This window comes from Plectrocnemia conspersa, unplaced genomic scaffold (genome assembly GCF_051122295.1).
Source record: "Plectrocnemia conspersa isolate PC_06_02 unplaced genomic scaffold, ASM5112229v1 ptg000003l, whole genome shotgun sequence".
Taxonomy (NCBI): domain Eukaryota; kingdom Metazoa; phylum Arthropoda; class Insecta; order Trichoptera; family Polycentropodidae; genus Plectrocnemia; species Plectrocnemia conspersa.
Window position 1 is genome coordinate 2,183,005 of NW_028277167.1, and position 10,616 is coordinate 2,193,620.

A 10,616-nucleotide genomic window follows, 5' to 3' on the forward strand; every position below is an offset into this window, starting at 1 on the left:
TTAACAATATCTGAGATTCTTAGTCTTGAATATTTTTTAAATTAAAAAATAGAGATTCTAATTCTTTATATTATTTTTTATGTTTAAAAAACTAAAGCTATTTTTTTTTATTTAAAAAAAAAAATTTTTTTGTTTAAAATTTTTTTCAAATTCTTGTGTCAAAGTATTTATTTTATGATATTCTAATTTTTACTTTTTTACTATGTTTTGAGTTTGATAATTTTAAAAGTTTTTGCACATTTAAATCATTATTTCATGACTGCCAACTTAAGATTTTTTTTAAAATTTTCAACAGTCTGAGCTTTTGAAATAAGCGTTTTTAAAATTTGAGCTTTTACGTCAGAATTTTTGAATTTTGCTTTTGTCTCACGATATTAAATATTTGTTTTAGAATTTATCATTTTCATATATATTTAGAGTTTAAAATATAATAACTTTTTAGGGAAAAAATTAGATTTTTAAAAATGGTTCATTTTAAGACAAAACTTTTTCTTTTCCATCTTTAAACAATGTAACCTTAATGCTTTATTGTTGTATTATTTTCTATGTTAATTATATAAAATCCTTTTAATATTATTGATTTTATTTTATTTATTCATCTACCTATGTCTAAAATGTAATGTTTTTTTAAACTTAAAAATACAATAAAAGCCATCTTTAAAACTCAAGAATTGCTCTTCTGAGCTTTTTACATTTAAGTTTCAACCTAACGAGCTCAGGAACCTAACTATTTTAACCTAACTATTGAGTATATGGTTTTAAGATTTAATTTTTTTAACTTAAATTCTGAAGACTTAAGCCTCTAAGCTTTCAGTTTTTGAGTAGCAAAGCACAATCACTAAAAATTTTGTCCGAGCTTTCAAAATTTGAGCTTCTGAGTTGAATTTAAAATATTTTTTGGATTTTTGATTTTTAATATTCCGTTTAATTTTACTTTATATATTATAAAAATAAGAAATTAAGAGTTAAAGGATACAAAAACATGATAAACCGTAGATTTTCGTTTTAATTTATGATCTAAAAATACTAGAGAATTCTTTTATAAAATTAGAATATACTTTGTTTTGTGGCTTATTAATTTTTAAGCCTTATTTCTGATATTTAGAGCTTTTACACTTGCAGTCTTAGGAATTCTGAACAATATATAAAAATTTGTTGCTTAGTTTTTATGATTAAATTTAAAAAATTGATGCATAGCTTTTAAGATTTGAACTTTTGAAGAGTTTCTAAGCTTTGTATCCTTAATATTTTTTTTTAAATGCTCTCAAAATCTTTAGTCCGCGATATTTAAATTAAAAAATTTTAAGCGCATAGTTTTTTATATATTTAAAATTATAACTTTTTATAAAAAGGTGTATTTATGTGCGCAACTTATTTTATCTTTAAAATTATTATTAAAATTATTTCTATTTATTTTTAGTGCTCAACGGCGTAATGTTGTAAGTTAGTTTATGGCATTTCAGTCTATTTTTTGGATATATAGCATTAAAGCGGTAGTTGTGAGCTTATAACTTTATTTTATATCATACGCAGCAATAGATAGTAACCAAGTTTATTATTACGGTTATGAGTTTTCGAGCTGTTCACTAACTTGACAAGAGTGGCGGTGTACTGACGATAGTTTTGCTGTTACAATGTTATATAAAGTTCTCTACCTTTATGCTATTATATTAGCACTTGTAAAGTGTATATATATATATACATATCTATTTCAGTAATCGATGTTTTTTTTTTTAATGAATATTGAAAGCTAAGCATTAAAGTTACTCTTTCATATGGTGCTTGTCACAAAATATGTTCCATAACTAATCATGTGTTTTATTTTCAGATAAAACCACGACGTCGATTTTGTTATTCGCGATAGTGACCTGTGCTCAAATAATCAACATATTAATTTAAACGTGATACAAAACGATTAAATTACGATACAAAATATAAAGAATAAATAATAATAAAAAAAATATATAAAAATGTATAAAGTGATTTCTATAGGTACAAATTAAGATTCACGTATATATTATATACACAATAAATTTATATTATTATTATTATTTTAATTTGCATTGTAACATATGTAACTCTCACACATACACACGTGTTATGTATTTGTATGATATAATATTGTATGAATATTTTCATTAATATATATATATGTATATGAAAGGTCAATTAAGACTCACAAACACATGGAGCTCAATAAAGTCAATATTTTACAATGTATGAGAAAGAAGAAGGGTAAAAAATGATTTGTAAATCCTCCCTAATTTATCATGGTTAATGAACGCGCATTTATCACACGTTTAATTACAAAGTGTGTTTTCGTTACGTTTACAAATATTTGAAGGTGTGTTTTACATACGAGTTTGTGTGGTTACCATTTTTTATGTGTTATTATTGAGATTTTTTATTTGTAAAGGAACATAACGATATGACAACGTATATAAAAGCTAGTATACATATATGCATTGTATTTTTCTATTGTGATCAAACGAACGATTATCATATTGTGTTATGTTTGTTTTATTTATTACGTATGAAATAAAAATAAACCAAAATGATTGCCTTTCATTTACTCGTAATTGTTTTGTTCAAGCATATTTCCTTTTTATTTATTTGAGGTGTTTTGCAAAAACACAATCGATTGTACTTTTAATTTAATATTTTTGCATACTTTTCATTTTTACGTTTCAGATATAAAAAAAATATAAACATAAGTACAATACATTAAAAATAACTCTGCTATTGAAAATTTATAATTAGTATTTCTTTAAAGACCTAAAATATTTCAAAGGTTTTCCTATGTATATATATATTTTAAAGTACGTAGGTAGATATATTTTCATGATACACAAGAAAAAAAAATGGCTTTAGCACGGAAAACCGAAACAGAGAGAACAGTGTCGGTGTGATAATCCATCATTTATTCCGCTTAGTATTCCCTTGGAGATTTCGTCATGTAGGCTTTACAATTCTCGTTGATTTCCAACGAGCATACGATAGCGTAGACTGAAATCGATTGTGGTATATAATGTTAGAGATATATTATTATACCATTAAATATCGTTAATCTCGTGAAAAAATAAATTATTTCAAGGTAAGTATTCAATATTATTGTAACTAGAATAGTAATAAATTTCTAGTTGACCGCCCGGAAGACATGAATGATCCAAATGGTGCTGTAAGAGATCCTATATAATTATCAGGCGCGTACGGTGAGATACATTTCCTTTCGCTCGCTCGCGTGCTAAGTGACGAGAGTGAGTGAGAGATTAAAGCATGCGTTACATGCATTCCGCACGCCCTATTCTTCTCACTAATGTATCTCACCGTACGCACCTGATAATAACACAGTAAAAAGCATTAAAAGCAACAAAGGCGATTTACAATCAAACCTTCAAAAGAAGTCGTTATATATAAGACACCCAAGAACGAATTAAACTTCTACAGACTTTCTAAAATAACCAGAATTTTTTTTCTTAAGCACGTGTATTGTACTAAAATATACATTGTTCTGCTCAACTTGAAATTTACGACAATGGTTGTGTTAATAAAAGGTCACCCGGGAGATATACAAATATTTATTAAAAATGAGTGAATATTATAAGCGCCGTTGGTTTAGACATTGGTAAAAATAAAGCATTTTTTTATTAAAAAAAAATAAAAGTAAAATCATGGATCATCAGGAAGAAAATTTGATTTACATTCAAGCATTTCAAGACTTACATCATAGATTTAATTTGCCACACACTTGCGTTATTTTGGAAGCACCAAGAACTACACCACTGTAATGACATTTGACAGAAACAACACTGGACTGAATTTTACCGATCCTAGTTACTTTATTTCAAATAAAATTTCGAAAAGCAATAAATCATTATCAGAGGGTGAATTTATTAAGGATTGCATGATTGATACAGGAGATGTATTATGTCCCGATAAAAATAGCCTTTTAGAATGAAAAAGCTTATCCGGAAAAAACAATTACAAGACGTATCAATGATATTTCACAAAATTGATTATCTCAATGACAAAAAATACTGAAAAGTGTATATAAAAGCAATTATAATAGGAATGCTTCTCAACTTGCAATATGTATAAGAAAAATAAACAATAAATTGCAAACCCCTGGTCTAATGGTATAAAAGAATCGTCTTGGTACTGATTTAGTACTAGTATCTGTACTTGTACTAAAGACTTGATTGCACTTATCTTATAATATTATAATATGCTGAACGAAAATATAATTTATCGTCTCATGAACCATTTATAGTTAATAGAGCATTAATAAAAACGCCATTCGTAATTTGTTAAATCAACTTAACAAGATTATTTCTTTATGCATTGTTTTATATTTTAGTATAGTAGTTTGTAAAATAATTTCATAAGACCTTTTGCTTCTGAAGTGTCGTTGAATCAGCAAACAGTAAAAATAAGATTTTACGACTTACGATGTTTAATCCTCATGTTAAATAGCTGAATATAAAAGCGAAACTTTTACCAAATGTCTTATTCTATTGTAAGCCTTTAAGCCCTAAGCATTGAAAGGTAAAAATCAGTGATTTAATCACTCGGAAAACCATAATAGAAAACCATAACTGTTAGCCAAAAATTACTAATCAACAAAAAGGCTCTAGTAATTAAAAAAAGTTTTGTAATAAAAACTACAGTATCAGATTATATAATAAAACACAAGAAACAAACTAAAAGTGAAAGACCAAAAAGAGATCGATAGAAACATAAAAATGAAATTAAAACAGTTATTTTGTAGTTCCATAATTTAACTTTTAACAAAGCAAAAAAAATTGTGTTAAGCTGCAGCTTTCGATTTTTTTTATTTAAATAGCGTCTTGTCGCAATTTAAATAGAAGATTATCCTTGTATATTTATTCTAAACTATTTTTTGTACTTATACTGGTACATTAAAATAATTCAAGTGAAAATACACTAAGCGTTATCTGGCTTTGCTTACGTTGCGTTGTCGGATCTTAAAGCGTTTTCTTAATGGAAATTTATTCGGAAATATTTTAATGTTATTTTTGTTAAATGCCGATTTAGTTAAATAATACACTTATAGTGTCAATTAATAAAATTATTAGTAGAAAAAGTATTATTTTTAGCATAAACTGGCTTAAAAAAATACTACTTTAATAAGTTAAATTATGTTTAACCAGCTGTCAGTCTCTCACTGTCGTGAGGTACCGAAGTTTTCAGGTGTACGGGTTTGGACGCTCAATTTTAGTAATGGTATAAAAAATCAGTAACCAATGAGCTTAAGAAACAACGTAGGCTCAAACATGTCTGATAGTTTTTTTTCGCGATAAAAATGGACTTTTAATTTCGTGGTAACCAGCTAGTTTAATGAACAATGATAATATTCGTAGAGTCGAACGTATTGTCTCTGACACACGTCTTTTCATACGAAGACTTGATTTTGTATTACAAAATATCTCTTTTGTTGTGTGATATATATGGTCTAAGCATTCGAAACGGGTTAATGATGATGTGTGGAAGATTTCTTTCTTCCTTGTTCAAGTGGTCGTTATGGTGACCTCTAGATTGTAGTTGAAAACCAGTTATTTTAAAAGACGTACAATAATATATGGTGAGATACAGCTTGATCCAATACTTTTTTATAAAAATATTGAAATGGGTAATTGTTTATGAATAATAGTATTTTTATATTTAATTAAAAATAATGTATTACATTATTATTACACTAAAATGAATATTTGGAACGGTTATATATTTAGTTGACAAGTGTAAGAAATGTAATTTTTTATGGTAATAATATCTTTAAATTCTCAGAAATTTAAAATAGTATTTTTTTTTAATGCAAAAAATAAACACAATTTTAAATGAGGACCTGAAGTATATAATATATTATACTTTTTTCTGACATAATATGAAAATAAAATATCAACTATTGCATATTATTTGGAAGATTTCTCGAGACAAAAGTGTAAACCACAATGCGTCTAACCTGCATAAAAACTGCTATCGACAAATCTTTCTTGCATTAATGATCTTTGAAAGTTTCACTTCAAGGCGTGAATATATTTTGTTGGTTAAATGAGCAAGCGATGCGATTAACCAACCAACATCCGCATCTGTGATTTGACAGAGACGTCTCGAATTATGGATATAAAATATGTGACACTTTATTTCATTAAGACAAGACGTTAACAGACGATTTAAGACATTGAGCGAGATGATATGAGTAAATTGCATCTGAGGCAAACGAAGAGTGACGATAATCCTAGTTTCTCCACCAACAAATTATAACTCAAATATATTGTTTTGTTGTGATAAATTGCACTTTTAAAAATAAACTGTTATCAGCTTTTCTAGCGTCTATTTTGGCAGTTAAGTCACACCTCTTTTGGTTTTATTCATGATAGTGATTTTTGATGAGCATATTTGCTTCAATTTATTTTCAAAGTTTTTACTTTATATATAATACATATTAAATTGATTTTTATGATCTTTATGGTATTTTATAAAAATACATATATAAAATTGAATTATTTTGATGTATTAGAAAGCGAATACACTTAAGAGCTTCGTCATTTATTAAAAAAGAAAGGCTTTTGTCGTCGATTTTGCATCGCATATGCGTGCGTCCATCCGAAATGTTCCAACAAAGTTAAATAACATCTCCATTTCCCGTTCGGCCATTGTTAGAAAATAATGGAGTGCTGTAGGTTTGGGCTCTCGTACATTATTTGATTTCCACCTAACTGCCTAGAGTCGGGGGATGAGGGTGGATATCGCAAAATTTCTATTAAACTTTCAAAACTTTTCTTGTTTACTGGTACACGCAAACAAATGTGAATAGGTCTACAGTTATATTTTATATGTCGAGCATACGTGTCCGAAACAGAATTTAGGTGATTACCTTTGATTTGTGAATATGACACACGCATTTGGAATACAATCAGATTAGGCTCACGAATCAAATTTACTTCATACAGGGTGGTTCTTTTTTGTTGTTGTATAATTAAAAGCTTATAGATGTATTTTGTTAATTATGTAAGTCATTATTACTGAAATTATACCCAAATTTATTTTTATATATATTGTATTGGGCTTAGGTTTTACTGTAAAAAGTCAAGGGGCGATAAAAAAAAATTGTAGATAATATAATTTTAATCCAGTTTTGTATTATTCAAAATAATCTGCTATTATGTTTAAAATAGCAGCTCATAAATATTGGAAAAAATCATAATTTTCTTAATAAAAATATGAAAGAAAAATTGAAAATTTGAAAATTTGAAAATAGAAATTTTATTTAAATAAAAATAGAGAAAAAAGTAAATAATGAAAATATTTTTTTGTATTAGATATTAAAATAATATTAAAAAAAAAATTCACACATTTTTAAATATAAGAATCTACTTAATTATTGCAACCATTGCTAGGTGAAATTTTTAAATTTAAAAAAGTAGTCTTTTCTTTATGGCAAACAATTAATTTATAAATAATTGTAATACAAATTTTATTAAATAAAAGCGCTTTTAATTCAGATGCCATAATTTAAAATAAATACTCAGTTGCTATATATTTTATTTTTATAAAAATTGGCGTATTTTGTGTCATGAAGGATAGGGATAAAGATAATATTTATCAAATAAAAAACTTTTGTACATTATTATTATTATTAATCTACTCAAAATAATTGAATCATATTCGATTAGTGAGCAATGATTGATAACATTTACAACGATAACATTTGATTTATTGTCGGGTAAATGTTTAGAGCTGCAGAGAACCCCTTTCACAAATCCACTAGTCAACATCCAAGATTAAGATCTTTTGTTATTTTTATAGCTTACGCAGCAGCTTTCATCGAGTGCTTATGTGGAAATCTCCACCGACTCGCTTCAATTCACTAGGAAATAAAACACATGGATAGATGATCGGCAGCGATTCCCACCAAGCGTTAATTGTACCAAGTTTCCGAATAATAATCTGGCAAGAGACTCTCGTGAGTATCAGATATCAATTATTGTGCTTCTGATATCACAGAGAGAGAGAGAGAGAGAGAGAGAAAGAGACTTCAGAGAGTTGATTGGAAGGTGGATACGCCTTTAGTCGAAAAGGGGTAAACCGATCCGAATAAAGGTATCAAGATTGTGTTAGGATCGTATTCGTATCCTAGCATGTCGGATGCGAGCTTACGGAACGGAAATTATTGCCCGTCTTAAGTCCTTACTGGGGGGATATACGTTACGGTATCATAGCCCCGCTGTTGCTCCTTACACGGGAGAAAGTCTTAAATTGTCCCACAAGTTTGGATCTATATATTCGACCTATGCGCGCCGCGGTGCCCATTATCGTCATTATACACAGAAGCCACCCGAAAAGAAGCGAGATACAGTTTCCTTTGTCTCTGCCAAGATCTGAAGTCATATGACCGATAAACGGGATCATGGTGTGGCGCAAAAGTTTGCGGATCATACATGTGATTTAGTTAATTTGCTTTAAAAAGAATATACTACAGAGAACTTTCGCTAAGCTACTTTATTTTTTGGCTCTGAGTTGATTATTACTTTTTGTTACGTCGGCGTCGTCCAACCACCTAAGCTTTGATATATTTTAAATCAATCGTCAGGTACCGTTAGCACTCGTTACCAAGGTTCTGTGATATTTTAAAGATATTGACACATTATTAGGTGTATAAATTTATTTTAATGTTTGCAGGATACACTAATCTCGTGTATTGGTAATAAAACAACCCTTAATTTTGATATTGCTTTAGAGGTTCAAGAAAACATATCAATGGTTTCAGATCTTTAGTAAAACGTGCTTATTACACAAAGATCTATAATTTAAATAAACAACGAGTCTTGTTCCACAAAAAATCATGAAGATTAGTTACACAATAGAATAATAATAATACGTATAAAAGTAAATACATGAGTGTATATATATATATATATAATGTTTAGATACAATTTTTCATGTAAACTAAAATATTCATAGTCTTTCAAATACGAATATATTTTTCTTGAAACTATATTATTAAATTTCAGCAGCCTTTTTTAATATAATCCATTCTAAGATACGTCTAGGAGTCTATTGTGTTTTAATTATCCTAATTTAAGTTTTTTCTCATCACTGAACCTTTCAATTTTATTCAAAATCTAATTTACATGTACTCCTTTTACTCAATTCAAAAGTAAACCTTTGTAATTTATAAATGGTAAAACAGATTAAATTTCTCATATAACCTATCTCGAACGCGCTTGGTTAACAACTAAGCAGCATATTTTAATTTTGTACGTTAATATAAAGTTGCGGATAAATTAAAGAAGTACAATAATGTGAGCTTTGGGTTATTAAGACACCCTCAAATTATTTCCTAATAGAATACATAAGTAGCTATCCTTTCATTTTGAGGTAACAGTAGAACTTCTAGTGTAGTGTTATTATGGAAATCGGATTACATACCTAGAAGTTTTACTCTTGAAGGTAATAAAATCACAAAACCGGTTGCTCTTGTAAACTTATATAAGAAAAGACCAAGTCGGATATATATTATACATACTTTACAACGCTTTTTTTGTGAGAATTATAGTAAAGAAAATAACATATTATTGTCATCTTCAATAAAAAGTATAATAAGATTTATATTTTAACTCTAAAAAAATTATAAATTTAGTCCACTAACTTTTTTGTCTCATTTGCCATATGTAGTCGTTAACCAAGATATCTGTCAATCGCATACCCTTGTACACTTTTACAACTGTGGCTGTGTATTAAAATTTTATAGTGTGGAAGCGTATCGTCGTGGAGTACTTAAACTAAGATTTTATTGATGCTACAATCCTTAATACACATACATGTACAACTGTATATATACAGCATCACACTTATATATTCTATTCTTAAAAAAATCAGCGTTTAAATGCAATATTTTTAAATAATATTGTGGCGACCACACATATAGGCACATTTCATTGTTAATGACCGTGACCAAAAACGTTCATTCATTAATAATGAGACAAACATCATGGCACAAGAGGGATTTCTTTTGACTATACACAACACGGGTCGTTCAGAGAATCCATTTTGTGACAAAACGGTACGGACGCAATCAATCACCACAATGCAAACCCTTTCCTTAGAATTCGAAAGTCTGGACCCAAGCAAAAAACTGCCTTTCGAAATACACATCCGATTTTTCAAACTCTAAGAATTGCAGCGATTGGCTAGGAGATCGATGCACAATCGTGATTGGCCAGCTAGCGTGCATCCTCTAAAAGATATAAGCCCGGACTCCGACGAGGAGAGGGCAGATGGTCAAGAGACGATCGGTGGCACGATACGAGACAGCCCAGACAAGCAGAGAATTAGCGACGCAGACTGCTTGGAGACAGCAGAGAAGCCGCACGCAGCCACAGAGCCCTAAGACATCATCACCTGCACACCTTCATCGCGAGAACATTACGCCATAATCGTCCATAGTCAAAATTGTAATTATAACTTAATAAACAACCTAATAGGATTCACCGAAGAGTCTCATTGGCCGCGAGGTCTACCACCCCTAGGGCTACGCCCCCTAAAATATACCAGTATCGTTTTGTCATTAAATGTACAATACGTTAGTACGTTGT

General features: G+C 28.9%; 1 protein-coding gene across 1 annotated transcript in view; it reads left to right on the top strand.

Annotated features, from left to right (window-relative positions):
- LOC148236341 (uncharacterized) overlaps positions 1–2,555 on the top strand; it is a 77,408-nt gene extending 74,853 nt beyond the window's left edge. Inside the window, exon 7 of the mRNA XM_088182276.1 lies at positions 1,829–2,555. Coding sequence (XP_088038402.1) covers positions 1,829–1,899 — 71 coding nt within the window. The 3' untranslated portion in view covers positions 1,900–2,555. The remainder of the gene's footprint in view (positions 1–1,828) is intronic.
- Positions 2,556–10,616: the final 8,061 nt, after the last annotated feature.